Source organism: Dermacentor albipictus, chromosome 2 (assembly GCF_038994185.2).
Source record: "Dermacentor albipictus isolate Rhodes 1998 colony chromosome 2, USDA_Dalb.pri_finalv2, whole genome shotgun sequence".
Classification (NCBI taxonomy): Eukaryota; Metazoa; Arthropoda; class Arachnida; order Ixodida; family Ixodidae; genus Dermacentor; species Dermacentor albipictus.
Window position 1 is genome coordinate 40,678,160 of NC_091822.1, and position 16,273 is coordinate 40,694,432.

Consider the following 16,273-nt stretch of genomic DNA (forward strand, 5'->3'; position numbering starts at 1 on the left):
GGCAGACTTCTATTATGTAAAAAAATACTGACTGACTAAGAAGAAAGGTTTATATTTTCCATGCTACGCCATTGGATCGCAAAAAAAGTGCAACTTCCTCCTCACCCAGGTTGGGAATGCGGACGAAACTCGGATATCTTTTAGACATGCTCATCGGCTCAAATGACACAGATGAAAGGCGATCGTCAAGCAAACATACGTACCGCAGGGGGTAAAAAAGCATGGAACACCGTCATGTCGCGTGCACTGCCGATGGGCCCAAGCGGCCGCCGTACATAGTGTTAAAAAGAAAAACGATGCCAAAAAATGAAGATTTCCCCAAGTGTGTGGACATTTGCTGCCAAGAAAAAGGCTGGATGACTCAGGCACTCATCATCGACTGCATTAAGACTGTGTGGTGCCAGCATCCAGGGACACTGTTGGCTCGGCAATCAATGCTCATCCTGGATGCTTTTCGAGGACATCTGACTGAAGGGGTGAAGAAGAAGCTGCAGATCTGGTTGTTATCCTCGGAGGCATGACAAGTCAGTTGCAGCCTCTGGATGTGTCTCAAGTCATTCAAGGACCACGTGAGATGTCTGTAAAAGTGTGGACGACTTCTGACGACACGGCCTTGAACCATAGTGGCGTTTGAAGCGCGCATCACTGTCTGTGGTGGCTCAGTCGATAGCCGACACTTGGGCAGCCATACCCTAAGCAATGGTGGCAGTTTCATTTAAAAAACACTGCATTTTAAATTTGTTGAGCGGCACCGAGGACAGTGAACTTTATGAGTGTGACAGCAACAAGGAAAACACTGATGTATCAGAAGATCATAGCTCATGATTGAGGGATCGTTGTATGTACTAATATGTGCTTATGCAGTTGCCTTTTGTGCCTTTCGAAGCTTAAAACAAATTTTCTAGGAGGTTCTTTACCCTTGCGCTTATCATCATCATCATCAGCCTGGTTACGCCCACTGCAGGGCAAAGGCCTCTGCCATACTTCTCCAGCTACCCCGGTCATGTGCTAATTGTGGCCATGTTGTCCCTTCAAACTTCTTAATCTCATCCGCCCACCTAACTTTCTGTCGCCCCCTCCTACGCTTCCTTTTTTTTTATTGCGATGAAGGCTTGCCCTTAAGGCATAATTCTTTGAGCGTATATGTGTATTATATGTGTGCTGTGAGGCTTCCCTTCCCTAGGAATCCAGTCTGTAACCCTTAATGACCATCGGTTATCTTCCCTCCTCATTACATGTCCTGCCCATGCCCATTTCTTAAACTAAGATGTCATTAACTCGCGTTTGCTCCCTCACCCAATCTGCTCTTTTCTTATCCCTTAAAGGGCCCCTGAAACGGTTCGGACAAATTTTGTAGGCGCGTAGGGTACAGCTTAAGTAGAACATTCGCACCACAATTTAAGTGAAGCATTACGTATTAATGGAGCTGCAAGCGATTAGAAGTTACCCTCCTCCCTAGCTATGCTTTTCCTCCTCAACTCGCTCGCCGAGCGAGCGGCGCTAAGCTCCGCCTTCACTGGTTCAGCGTCACGATGCGACGTCACATCGCTCACTTCCGGTTGTTTAGGAGCACGCCCCCTCCCGCGCGAGACCTCTCCGCTAGCCGCTTGGCCGTCGACCGAGAGCTATCGAAGCAGCGTGCGTTGCGAGCATTCTGTCGTAGCGCCGAACGTGTCCGGTACTCCGCTAAAAACAGGCAAGCTGGTCATTTCGGCAAATGACTGGAGGCATAAACTCAAGCTGATGAAGGAACTTTAGCGTAGACGTACGTGAGCAGCCTGATCGGTCTGCACGGTCCAGACACTTGCTGGCGCAGCGCTTAACCAGTCAAACAAAGCGCTAATATTGCTCTAACCAAGTGTAAAGCATTTTAAACATTTTTAAATCAACGTGTTGATGATTACACTCCTGCGAAAAATACACACCAGCAGCAAAGAATACACTTCGTTGCTGCTACTGTGTATGGTTGAGCTCTGTGCCACCAGGTGGCTGCACCGTGCAGACCGTTCACATTTGCCCTTCTGCTCATATCGTGGCTCATCCCGGCACAGTCAAGCGGCCAGACCCTGTCCCCTTGCGCTTGCGTTTGCCCTAATACTGGACTCGCGGTTTGCAGGTCGCTAGGTTTGCAGTCCACAAGGCAACAAAGTCGAATCATAGTGCTCGCGAAAAGACTGAGACCGACTCTGACCGCAGAGCTCTCGTCAAAATGGAGTACGTTGTAACACAAGCAGACGACACTTGCTGTGTGCCGGAAGTGCTGAAGTGTACTAAAAAACTATTCTTGTGTATTCTCTTTAAGTTATTTTATTTTTACAAAAACAATGTAACTAACATTCCAACTATTATGAGCATCATTTGTTCACCATAAAGTTGGAAAAATTATCGACCACGCGCCCTGGTCAGCCAATCAGATAGCTCGCCCATGTGACGTAATATGGGTTATTTGCATCATATGGGTAGGGGCGGCTTAAAATTCCGGCGAGCAATGCGCTGCGATCGGCAGCGATGGGTATTTTTAAAACCTTATAATAAATTACACGCTTTACGCAGAGCACTTAGATGCATCAATTAATGATCAGAAGAACCTACTCTAACGACTCAGTATGTTTGTAGAAAATCGCCAAAATCGTTTCAGGGTCCCTTTAACATTACACCCATCATTCTTCCTTCCATAGCTTGTTGCGTCGTCTTCAATTTAAGTAGAACCCTTTTCGTAAGCTTCCAGGTTTCTGCCCCGTACGCGAGTACTAGTAAGACACAGCTGTTATACACTTTTCTCTTGAGGAATAATGGGAACCTGCTGTTTATGATATGAGAAAGCCTGCCAAACGCACCCCAGCCCATTATTATTATTCTGATTATTTCAGTCTCATGATCCAGATCCGCCGTCACTACCTCGCTACCTATCGTGAACTGCTGTTCTCTTTCGATACGGTTAAACATTACTTTAGTTTTCTGCATATTAATTTTTAGACCCACTCTTCTGCTTTGCCTCTCCAGGTCATTGAGCATGCATTGCAATTGGTCCCCTGAGTTACTAAGCAAGGCAATATCATCCTTGTATTAGAGCGCAAACATTTTTTCTTCTTTTTCTCGGGTCCTTCAACTCCAACTCTTCCCTTGCCTCATAATCGTGACTGCCTTAGATTCGAATAAATATGGTAGTTCCAAACATAACTGGCTGATTACTCGTTGCACTAGAGAGGTTCATTTTTACTCGCAACATGGTATGGTACAGTGATATTCGATGTGTTAGGACCTTCGCACATGCACGTCATGTACCAATAATTACTGTGGCAGTTACTGTTGGTAACCATAACAGCCACCATAACTGTGACCACCTACCAACATGGCAGTGCCCATACAGTGCCAACCACCTGCTTTGATCCTAATTCGTGTTTGTTACTGGCTCTCCGCCATGTCAGGAAGAAACAAGTGGGAAAATCCATCATCGCTAAGTCTAATCTAAGGCTGCGGTCAAGGCATCAGGTACGTTTTGTTCTAATAACTGAGATCGGCTGTTTGTTTTCACGCTGCTAGGACCACAGACATGATGGTGAGCCGTAAAATTGGTTTGATTTTTAGTTAGCAGATGGCACCACAGGATTAGCACTGGTGAAGCAGATGGCACCACAGGATTAACACTGGTGATGCACTGACGATGCGCAATGCTATAAGAGCCTAATTGTTCACTGCATTATTAATTTACTACAGCGCTCTAGCATGGAACGCGATGGTGGTAGTGACCAAATGCCGCACTGTGGCACGGGTGAACATTTGTAAGGGCATTCATCTGTACTACTTGCTGAGGAGACTGCAAGGTAACTGCAGGGAAAGCATACAGGCGAAGCGAAGCCCCGCGGTTGCATGCATGTAAACGCAGCTTATGGTTACGGAACTAGACCATTTTTTGCTTCAATCCACCAATCATAAAGCATGTACCAACAGGATGGCAAGCAGATGCTAAGCGCATGATGCGGCGCAGATGAGCACATCTCTAGGGTAATTCGAACTTTGTACTGGGGGAGAACTTGTGTAGCTTCCACAGTGTTGCAAGGAACCGCTGAGGTAGAGTACAAGATAGACAGAACAATGAAGTTGGTTCTACTAAATTTATGCAATCACAAAGAAGTGATTGATACCCTGTTTAGCGATAATCTGAGGAACTGTTTAACAGTGAATCTGTTTATGGATAGAGTTCCATGCATTTTTCGTGTCCATCAACAAATCTGTGACAAAAAAATTATCATCATCAGCAATGGCTCGTGCCACTGCTCGCACGTTCGTCCTCGTCTTCTTACACAGCGGGCTCCGGTGCTGCACACCATGCCAGCGTTCCCACAGTGCCCCTCCCTCCGTGAAGCCACTGACGGCACTAGCCCAGTGCCAATCCGTGCAGTGATTTCGATCTCAAATTCCTTACTTCAATGTATCGTGAAATGAGAACACAGATGTACACAACGAATGTACAACACGAATGAATAAGTATGTATGAAAATAAATACGTGAGCGTACCTTTCGTCACAATGACCACCGATCAAGGCAATAAATTTGTTCATACCTTTGTTCAAAATTCTTTGTCACTTCTTTGTCATGTGCTACACAGCTTTGCTGGTCATCCACCTTCACAGAGTGGAATGGCTCATAATTTTTTTCAGAAGCTTTAAAAAAAATTAAGTAAAGAAAACTCCCAACATCTTAGAACTAAATGAGATAACGAAAACTATACCTCATGTTCAATACAGTAAAGCCTTGTTAAACCGTACCCGCTTAAACAGTAGTTTCGTTTTAAAAGTAGTAAAGTCAAATCCCCGACTCAGCGGCCATTGAACATTATGTGTTTTGTATCCACATAAACCGTACCAGCTTATTGCGTACACATCGATTAAAACATAGCGTTTCCACTTTTTGTCGTGCAAACACAGCGGTGCGTCGTCTCCATCAAGCGGCCCGGCAGAACAACAAGTCTCAGAGATCGGGAAAATGGCCTCCAAGCACCCTGTGCGTTTGCGCATGAAGCCTCATCAACATCATTTCGGAGCCGTGCCAGAGGGCATTGTGCAAGCAAGGTCTCACGTCATGCCGAAGCTCGGATAAAAAAGACGCCGGGTGCTCAGCATATAAGAAAAATTAGACATCGTCTGTGCTATCAAACGTGACACGAAGAAGTCGGCACTGGCACGCGACAGAGATCTGCTGTTGACTACGGTGTGTGGCATTTGGAATGCGAAGAAGTTGCTCGGCAGAGCTGCTGCGACCACAAAGAGATGTCGGCTGCAAGGTTAGAGTTTTCGCCATCGTTGCCTCTGTTGCTGCCGAAGTGTCGACTAGCGACAGTGATGAGGACGACACGGAAAGTGATAGCACGGGCAATTCAGGCCCGACAGTGGCTGAAGCTGTGTGTTATGTCAGCCTCATGAATGCAATTGTCGCGACGAGAACAGCACCCGGCAATGAAAAAGGCACCCTGGGAATTCTGCAGCACTAGCGCACGCGTGCATGGAGGATACGTAACGCCAACAAGGAATCTGCCATGCAAGTGTTTGCCGAGAAGAGGGGGCTGGCTGAAAAGCTGGCACGCAGCTTCAGTAAGTTTGAGGCTGCTGTCGTCACGCTAGGCCACCGCGGCATCAAACAAAAATAACACTTCTGTCGTGTGAAGTGAATAAATACTGCATGTTTTTCCCCCTTTCATCGCACTCTCTCCGAGTTCCGTGTTCCGTTTTTGACAGGTAAGTGGGCGATCTCATGCTGTTTTGGTTAAACAGTACTGCCGTTTAGTACATACTTTTTCCGAGCTCCAACCAACTACGGTTTAACGAGGTTTCACTGCATAAGCACATAAAATTACACTTATCAAAAAGATTTCAGCATCATAACTCTAGACAACCTCTGCATCCTAAGTCAGTTTAAAACCCATGTTCCATTTTAATGTAAACCTTTTGTGCATGAGTATGTGCAGTTGATTGAATAAATGTGGCTACTGTATGACATCGATGATCATGGGCAACATGGCTTTTCTAAGTGGCCTGCTTGCCAACCACTATTTTGGTTCTCATTTGCTAAATCTGTCACAAGATTCATCCTGCAAATTTCGAGGGGTGCTACACATATCCTTTCAAATGCCGAAACCACGCTAAACAAGTCGGTGTGCATATGAATGCTCCCCACTACACATGTATGCATGGTGCCGTGGGCAGCTGCTAGCATCACATGTGGTCCCCACCAAAATTTAGCATCTTGACGCAACCTATACTGTCATCGACCAATTTTTGGACAAGCCCAATAATTCGGACACCTGTGTGGCACCGCCATATACCCCACAAAGTCAATATATAAGAACATCTGAAATTTTTGACGCAGAAACCCTTTGCAGTCCGATTTTTCTAACTTTTTGTCATGACCACAGGTCTCAAACAGTATTATTCAAGCTACCACTGTTGCCATTTGGTTATCTTGCTGTCTGCCGCCATTTGGTTATCTCACTGTCTCAAACAGGTGCTCTCACATGCACACCCACTGGCAAGCCATTGCCACCACTGCAACAATGCTAGGCCTACCTCCTTTCACGTTCTCTACCAAGCTTCTTGTTATTTAGTGCAGTGTTTTTAATTGAAAAGCTGCGCCACTATTATCAATGGCGTTGACTTCACCTTTGTAATCCTCGCCAATGTATTCGAAGCTCAGAAAGTATGATGCGTTTCATAATGCCAGATTCCGAAAGGTAGCTTCACCTCAATATAGTAGTGTTATGCGGCGAAGCATACCAAGATTGGGAAAGGACAATTGTCACGGGACACAGGCTGTCTTCTTTAATTGTACATGCCTGTACTCGCCGTCTCCTATCACAGTATGAGTACCGATATACCTCATAAGTGCACTGGCAGGCCTTCAGAGCTATTTAGAATGTTCTTGTGGCAATTTGAGCCATTGGAGAAAGGCATGCATTCATTTCTTTTAGACTGCCCGATTTTTCTGTTTTTAATGGTCCCTAGGGAGTCCAAAAAATCGCATGTTGACTGTACTGAATGCATCAGTGGTTTTGTTCCTGTAATTATTTTATTCCAGGACTTCGTTTGTGAAATGTTTATTGAGAGGATGCTGATTGCCAGAACTATACTGGAAATCTGTGAAGTAACCTTTAATGCTTCAACATAGATACCCTGACACAATCAAATTTTGCTCCAATAGTTGTGCTAATTTGTGGACCATGGGCCGGATGTTCAGTGCTGCCCGATGGGTGTGTGACACACATATATGTTTTTTTCTTGTGTTGTTACTCCCCCCCCCCCCTCTTCAACATTTTTTTCTCTCCCTCTTAATATATCTCCTGTGCTTCATTTACTATTCTTTTTTTATGTATGCCTTTCTCTTCCAGAGCTTGCATGGTCTGTGCCCCTCCTGGTGGCAGTTTCAAGCTAGCGCTCTTCGACTATTTTTATGTGTGCAATCCAAATAAATAACAACTAAGGCCCTGATTTCATGAAGTCTTCTGCAAGTATGACTTCATTATACGTACTGAGGTGCAACTGTATACGCTATAATCATGTGAAAGCGATAATGACTGCAAAAGTTTAATTTTTTTCGGCAACTTTTAGAACTAACCCGTCGAGGAATGTGTTTGCATGGAATGCTCATATTTCAGGCAGCGAGATATTGTCATCAGGTTTTGGCAATTTATCACCGAAGGAATTTCTGAGGCTGTCAGAAGAGATGCACAGCGCGGGAGAGAAAAACTATTGCACACCTTTTTGAGCACCTTCATGGCAAAGATGCGACCGCCATCCTTTCCTGTGAGCTTGCGGACTTGGAAAACCTACGATACAGCAAGAAGGAAGGAGACAAGGTCAGCACCCATAGACAGTTGATACATGAGGAAATCTGGAGAAACAAAATAGCACAGAAATGTCTAGTTTGACAGTTGCAGTGCTAAAATGGCAAAAGAAATATGCACAATACATGTTAGTACACTTAACATGCACTTATGCATATTCAGGCCAGAAAAATCTGGCAGACTGCACCTACAATGATAGTTTAAAGTTGCGCAATAGCATTCACAGGGGACACTGACCTTATTCTGATTCCATTACAGCTGAGCGAACGATGTACGAACGTGCATCCGACTGGCTTTGTTGCTTTTGTGGCTAAATCCACGTGCAAGTCACGCATGCATGAAGATATTGTGACAACACAAAAATGGTGGTGCTCTTCCGCTCTAGCGTAGCAGACACCTTATTTCACACCCCTTCTCAATTGTTGCCGTGGCGCAGAGGATAAGTACTCGCTTACTATGCCGCAGGCCTTTTTGTGTGGTCATCATATTGAAGCCACACAGACAAACCAAAGTGGGCTAGGGCATCAAAAGGAAAGCTCTAGCATTTAATAAAACACAAGAAAGGGAGTGAAAGTGAGTAACTAGACCTATAATTTCCTTTTCTAAATATGCATGTGTTAATTGTGGGGTTTACTGTCCTACAACTACACAGTGGGCCACGAGGGGTGCTGTAGCGAATTGAAACTTTAACCTCGGGTGTGTAATGTCCACCCAAAACATAAACACAATCTATTTTGCACTGAACTTCGATCAGAGAGTTGCTGCTAAGGAAGAGAATAAAACCTGCGACTTTGCATTCAACAGCAGAGTGCTGTAGCCACTCAAGCACCACAGTTGGGTCCTGTAGACGCACACACCTTGTTCTTGGCGTTTCTTTTTATTTATGAGCATCACCTCTACGCTCCTAACTGGCATCATCAACAGTTTCTCCCTTTCCGTTTGTTCTCCCCTCTCTTTGTCCCGACACTGAGTAGTTAGCTAGAACACTAGGATTCAGACTGACCTCTCAGCATTTCACTTACCTTTCTACACTCTGTGTTGACGTAACAACTCAACCTCTCTGTAATCACCCTCACCATCACTAGCCTGTTTTATGTCCGCTGCAGGACGAAGGCCTCTCCCAACAATCTCCAATAACAACCACATTGGGCCAGCTGATGCCATCCTACGCCTGTAAATTTCCCCATTTAGTCTTTCATTCTAGACGATTTCACCTGTTGTCTTTGACTGCACTTCCTTTCCCATGGCACCCACTTTGCAACTCTGACATACTCTGACATTCTGCCCTATGCATTACATGGCCTGTCCAACTCAATTTCTTCCTCTTAATCTCCACTAGAATATCAGCTACTGCCATGTGGTCGGTAATCCACACCACTGTCTTCCTGTCTCAATGTTACGCCTAACATTTTTATTTAATCGTTCGCTGCATGTTTGTTAACTTCTTTTTGAGCTTCTTTCCTAAACCTCCAAGTTTCACTCCATGTGTGAGTACTACCAGTAAAATGCAATGATTGTATTTTCCTTACAAGGATCACAGTTAAGCTGCTCGCCACGGCTTGGAAATGTCTCTAAAGCTTTCGGTAACGCTTGAGGGTAAATAATTTTCCAAAAAGAAAAGCAGAGGTCTCCTAATTCACCTTTCCATAGCCGCCTTTGCCAAGCACCTTAAGCAGCTCGAAGTCCTTGGGGCCGGTCTTCTCCTGGTTGGGGTTGACCGTTTCCTCGGACAGCTGAATCTTCTCAACATCCTGCAATCTGCACCAGCAATTGGTCAGTCCCGAGAGAGCAGACGGGCACCTTTAGTGCGACTGTTGCATATTTTCACGACTCAAGACGAAGGCTAACTTGAGAGGACACGCACACAATGCCATTGCATGGCAATGAGCGCTACTGATATCTTTACGATGGTATCACTGGTGATATTATCACTACTTTAACATCAGTGGTAATAAGAAAGAATAATAAGGGGAACTGAGAGGCTTAATATAACAGGACTAAAGGAAGACTGTCACTTGATCAGACGAAAACATTTAGCAACAACTACAAGCAACCAGTGAGGAGCTACTCCTTACAATTCAGCTAGCTGACATTGTAACGCAAGCAACAATAAAGGCATTCTGTTTGTTTGCACTACTGTGTTGTATTTTTTGTTGACAAGAGCCTTCCAACCTCATAAGCTGCCAGAAACTACCACGTGAATGACCTGGAAGTTACATGGCTAAAATGTCAACATAATGGCATTAGCACATGCAGGATTGTTCACTTTTCGTACTGCATGTCAATTTCAGTTTAAAGACACCGCTGTCTTTTTCGCTTTTTGTTAAGCTGGTTGATGAAACATTGTTATTAGAAGAGGGGCACAAGTAGACTGAACGTGGTGGTGCTCATCCTGTCTACTTCGCTTGTGCATGTGCGTTAATCTGCGACCCTCTACACGAACATTTACTTCTTGCCAGTGACCATTTGCACTGGACTGTCACCTATCAAGCTTGCACTCGGTGCAAGATGAACCTACAGTATCCAAAATTTCATGAACATTTTAACCATTTCCACTGTGAGAGAGACATATCTAGTCAGGCTGCTTGCACTATGTTAATGAATATGAGCCCTAGTGGTTACTCTGGAATGTATATTAACGCGTGTATAAATAGCATATAGCCTTAACCCATGACAGATTTTATTGCCAACCCCGCACGGCATTGTTCTCATGCGAGTGTTACCTTTAATTATGCATGCAAATTCACCCAATAATTTAAATGATCTATTCACCCATCAGTAGTCTTCCTGCTTCCATGACGTTTTAGCACCACCATACATACATCAGTTGCAACAATAGCCCAATCAGTCCAAAAGCTTTCACTTGACTAAGTGATTTGATTGTTTCTATCTATTTACTGTATTTGTTCATGTAAGGCCTGCCCCCGTGCAAGACCCGCACCCCCACTTTCGAGTGTGAAAATCTGGGAAAAAATTTTACTAAGCACGATGTGCATACCTGTGTGCTGGCTATTTCTGTAAGCTGGTAATAAATGGTGGTAGTTGGCATGTCGACAGTGGCATTATCACAATTATCCTCATATCCCACATTACGCACTAAACTGCAACATAGTCATCGACTGCAGTGAAGCGGCATGGCACAGCCGGTTAGGCCTAGCCAAAGGGGGTGTCAGCGGCAAGTCGTGACAGTAAGTTCGCCTTTGCAACGTTTGTACCAGTATACCACATCGGCGATTGAGCCCGAGATCCCATGGACGGGCTGAACCGATGCCACGTGCGTGAAGTGGAGTTTGGTTCGCGGGCTAACGGCGGGCAACTGCTTGAGGCCAAACCAAAACCTACCCAGCTCGTTTATCAAACCAAACTGTGTAAACTTGGGTGGGCCTAATGCCAATAAAGCTCAAACGGATTTCGCACAGCACAGCACCCTAAGCTGAATTTGACATATGTGTCGTAAGTCAAGGTTGCGTGTGCGGTATATGAACTGCGTAACGGCCCGTGACACACGATGGGTGAATTCGAAATGCATCCATCACAAAAATTTCGAGTATGGTTTACTTTAATGGAGTACAACACCGAGCAAAAGCCTGTAAACAAGTTTTCTGCTGTGATAGCACAATAATGAAAAACGAAATAAATTTTACAGTAGCAATTTTTGAGACTGCCCAATTATTCAGACATTTTTACCGCTGTGACTGTAAATGTGTTCATAGTTGGTTGACAGTGGTTGCGTTATTTTCCGTAGTCGTCTGAATACAGTTGGAGGCTTCACCAAGTAGCTATAGACCAACCTCATGTAAGGCCCGCATCCTGTGAAAAATGAAGCACAGGCCTTGCGCAAGTAAATATGGTATGACTGATGACCTATATGACCTTATTTAAACCAAAACAAAAACTCATTCAGGAGGCTAGCAAAATGATAATTCGCATGAGCCAAGTTCTCATTTCCTGCAAACAAGGCATCAGACTGAATACAAGTGTTGTTTTATTCAAGGTGTACAGCTTTCCACTAATATTTTAATGATTTCACTGAAGCGTCGTCCAACACGTCAGTCAGGGCCATGTCACAGAGCACATGTCAGAAAGTATGGAGTTCCCCTCTCTACTTTATCTGCTATCTGTATCATCTGCTAGGTTATTCTATTGAAACCAAGATAGCCCTTGCTACCTTCCAGCAGGTCTAGTGTTTGCAAACATCTATTGTAACCACTGTGTGTGTGTGCACAAAGTGCACTCCTGTACACTGTGTGTACAGGAGCATGTGTGTGGATTTCTGTTTGCACTGCAAGCAAACATGCAACAGGGGCTACGTAGAGCTTAGTAGTCTAGCCTAGCACACAATACTTGGACAAGAGTGTGCTCTGTGCCTATGCACTTGCCATCGCTAGTATCACAGTTGTGTTATGCGTGATGGCACGGACCTTCGTGCCAGTCAACACTCCTGCAAGATTATTAACGTCTAGGAGAGTTGTACATTGCGGTAACAAGCCGGTGTCAACAAAACAACATTGCCAGCAACGTAACACCTGTGCTTGTGAATGAATGTTCTTTACGACGGATCTTACACAGTCCCCATTATTACCAAACAAAGAAAAAGGACATGAAGCATTGACGACATCTGGTCTCCAGTTATATGTCCTCTGATATGCAGTTACAATCTTGTTAAAGAGGCAACATATACTCCACATCTGTGCAGCACATATTTGACGTTAACAGTCAGGGCTGTGAAGAATCTCCTGCTACGTAGCGAGTGAGTGACCTCAGTCTAGCATGTTAACTTGTGACGTCAAGACATCTACACAACTTGCAAAAGTGAACAAGTGTTAAAAGCACAATGAACGACACCTCACAATAGACCACGACTAATGCCAGATGTGGAGGAGACAACAGGTGGGAAGGACGGGCATTGACGCTTGTTGGTCTTAGTGTGTGCAGCTCCGCCTGTCACTGACAGCCTACAAAGAGTGCACGTCATTGCCGCTCATCATCTGTATTATCGTAGAGAGGTCAGTGAAACACGCACTCACCCTTTACTCATAGTAAAACAATGAGACAAGTTAGACGACAAGTTGATTTTTGCGAAACTATTTCTAAACTTTTCTTCATGAAGAAGAAAAGCAAACACTAAAAGCAGCAGGAAATAATGAGGAGAAAACTTACAATTCTTGGCTTCTTATATATACACCGGAAATGTAAGTGCAGAGTCGAGGATTTCACATTTCTTGTTTTTTGTCCTGTTTTGTGAATAAAGAGTCAACTAAGCTTTATTGATTGATTGACTGATTGGCTGTAACACTTTTTGGGCAGCAGTCATAAGAACTGGAGGTCTACTAAGATTCTGTTCTCTCCTCTACAGAGTGGTGCTGTCGAGCAAGCGGTTCCTGCCCTGCAGCATTCTACTGTGTGCAGCTGCTACTTCATTCCTGCATGTGCCACCTTGCTACCCCTCCTCCTGTGCCCAACTGCGCCTGCGCAAAGTGGCTACCGGAAGAGTGACATCGCCTTTGTAATCGTCGCCTTGTGCGGCCTTTAGCGTTCTCTTGCTCGCACGTGCTGCATTTCTGCCCTAGGACAGCACTATTCCTGCGCCAGCTGAGTCAGAGGGAACATAAGGGAGCCACCAACACATCCGGGCACTTTTTGGGCAGCGGTTGTAGGAACTGGACGTATACTAAGAATCTGTTCTCTCCACCACAGATTGGTCTTGATATTATTTTCGTTCATGTTGTGTTCTCACCTGTGGCTGCTGCCCATAAGTGTTGCCTTCTGGTTTTGCTTTCCAAGCAATATGCCAACTAATACTGAACTGGGCAAGAAAATTGAGCAACTTCAGTCCCTACTTCATTCTAAACACGATAACCTTGCTGATGATCTGTTTAAAATTTCCAAGAAGCTAGAAGACCTGGGTCTAGGTAATCTTGGTTCACTTGTTGACAGTGAGCGTTTTATGAGTGGCCAATACGATTCAGTACGCTCGTCTGTTGATGAATTGGTCAATTCAAACAAAACGCTGAGGGCTGACAATGAACAGCTATCCAAGATGATTGCAGATATTCAGCAATACAGCAGGCTGAACGTCGAAATCAAATGCACACAAGGCGAGGATTGCGCAGTTATATTGAAAACCATCAGAGAAGTAATTGAATGCCCTGTTGCATTGACTGACGATGCTGTTCACCGTCTGGCCAGTAAAACAGCTGAGGAAAGCATCATTGTGCGTTTCTGTTCACACAAAAAGAAAAATGAACTTCTTCGCAAAGCATGTTTGCGTACATCCCAGATCGGGACATCTGGAAGTAATGATAGTCCTGTTTTCGTCAACGAACATCTTACTAAGACTAACGAGAATCTGTTTAGCAAAATGCTAGCGCTAAAAAGGAAAAGAAATGGCAGTTCCTCTGGGCTGAGAATTGTCATATTAAGGCCCGTAAGTCTGATGACAGCAAGGTCCTTTGGATAATGCGAAATCTGATCTTAGCGTATTCACTTGGCGCTGATTTTTGCAGGTTATCTTTCCTATTTTATGATCTGTTTTATATCATCATGGCACTGCTTGCACCTGAGCAAACAAAATCATTGCTCTCTAATTTTGCCTATTCATTAATGCACATCAATGTGCGTAGTTTGTGCGAAAACCATGACAGCATTGCTACCTCTTCTGAATCACTCTGTCATTCTTTTTCATTGCTGTGTATTACTGAAACGTGGTTAAGCTCTTGTGATGGCAATCTGTATGGTTTTTGCTTGTACAGAACATTGTCAACGTGATTCTGGTTGCTACGGCGGCTTGGCTATATGTATATAGACTGAAATTAAGTACGAGCATAGAGCGTAGATTTTACTTGTCTTTAAATGTCTTGAACTGTGAATTAGTGTGGATTGAACCTAATCTTCCCCTTTTTGCAACTTTAACAATTTGATCATTGCATGCATTTACTGTTCCACATCTTCATCTATCCCGCACTTTCTACGTAATTTTGCTGCAGTACTCGATATAATTTCTGCTGAAAACAAGAAAGCTGTGCTGGTTGGCGATATCAATATTAATTTATCGGACAGCACAATAGCAAGAATTGCTTCCTTGGTTTCGGGCTTGAGCCCCTAATTTCATTCCCAATGCGATTTTCCCCCAATGGAAATGTTACTCTTCTTGACCATGCTTTAAGCAATATCACACCAACGTCCCGTGCAGGCATCATTGACGTACTTATCAATGATCATTTTCCCGTACTTGAAACTTTCGCCGCAAGACTACCTCACTTTAACACATGCCATTTCATTTCTAGGTTAAATCAGGACAACTTTATCAATACAGTTCATGATACTGACTGGGCTTCTATGGGAATTTGCGTGATCCTGAATGAGCACTAGATAATTTCTATTCCTTGTTTCTTAAAGCTGTGCATGCAAACACTAAAACGGTAAAATGCAAGAAAATATTTAAATTTCTGCATAATCTCTGGTTAACAAAAGGTTTGTTAACTAGCATGCAAAAGAAAGATAATCTATATAGAAAAACTAAAAAAGAGCCATTCAATGTGGGTCTAAAACTTAGGTATACGAATACAGCAATCTGTTAAATAACCTAAAAAGATCTAAGTGATATTATTATGAAAAAGAATTAGGTAAGACAAAAAATAACCCCAAGAAAGAATGGAAACATTTCCATTACTTTTTTTAATAGACTGCAATTAGCCTAGACCTGAGGAGGGAACGGAAGAAACTGGTACATAAGAAGCCGATCAATGAGTTAGAGGTAAGAGGGAAAATAGAGGAATTCCAGATCAAGCAACAGAACAGGTATTTGGCTTTAACTCAGGAAGAGGACCTTAGTGTTGAAGCAACGAACGACAATCTCATGGGCATCATTAAGGAGTGTGCAATAGAAGTCGGTGGTAACTCCGTTAGACAGGATGCGAGTAAGCTATCGCAGGAGACGAAAGATCTGATCAAGAAACGCCAATGTATGAAAGCCTCTAACCCTACTGCTAGAATAGAACTGGCAGAATTTTCGAAGTTAATTAACAAGCGTAAGACAGCTGACATAAGGAAGTATAATATGGACAGAATTTAACATGCTCTCAGGAACAGAGGAAGCCTAAAAACAGTGAAGAAGAAACTAGGAATTGGCAAGAATCAGATGTATGCGTTAAGAGAAAAAGCCGGCAATATCATTACTAATGTGGATGAGATAGTTCAAGTGGCCGAGGAACTCTATAGAGATTTACACAGTACCAGTGGCACCCACGACGATAATGGAAGAGAGAATACTCTAGAGGAATTCAACATCCCAAAGGTAACGGGGGAAGAAGTAAAGAAAGCCTTGGGAGCTATGCAAAGGGGGAAGGCAGCTGGGGAGGATCAAGTAACAGCAGATTTGTTGAAGGATGGTGGGAAGATTGTTCTAGAGAAACTGGCCACTCTGTATACGCAATG

General features: G+C 44.0%; 1 protein-coding gene across 4 annotated transcripts in view; it reads right to left on the bottom strand.

The window, feature by feature from the left end:
* Positions 1–16,273, bottom strand: part of LOC139055916 (ribosomal protein S6 kinase beta-1-like) — a 129,045-nt gene that overhangs the window by 98,213 nt on the left and 14,559 nt on the right. For all 4 annotated transcript variants that reach the window (XM_070533561.1, XM_070533560.1, XM_070533562.1 and 1 more), the window contains 2 exons: positions 9,478–9,595; positions 7,751–7,819 (listed from right to left, as the gene is read on the bottom strand). In XM_070533561.1, the coding sequence (XP_070389662.1) occupies positions 7,751–7,819; positions 9,478–9,595 (187 nt within the window). The remainder of the gene's footprint in view (positions 1–7,750; positions 7,820–9,477; positions 9,596–16,273) is intronic.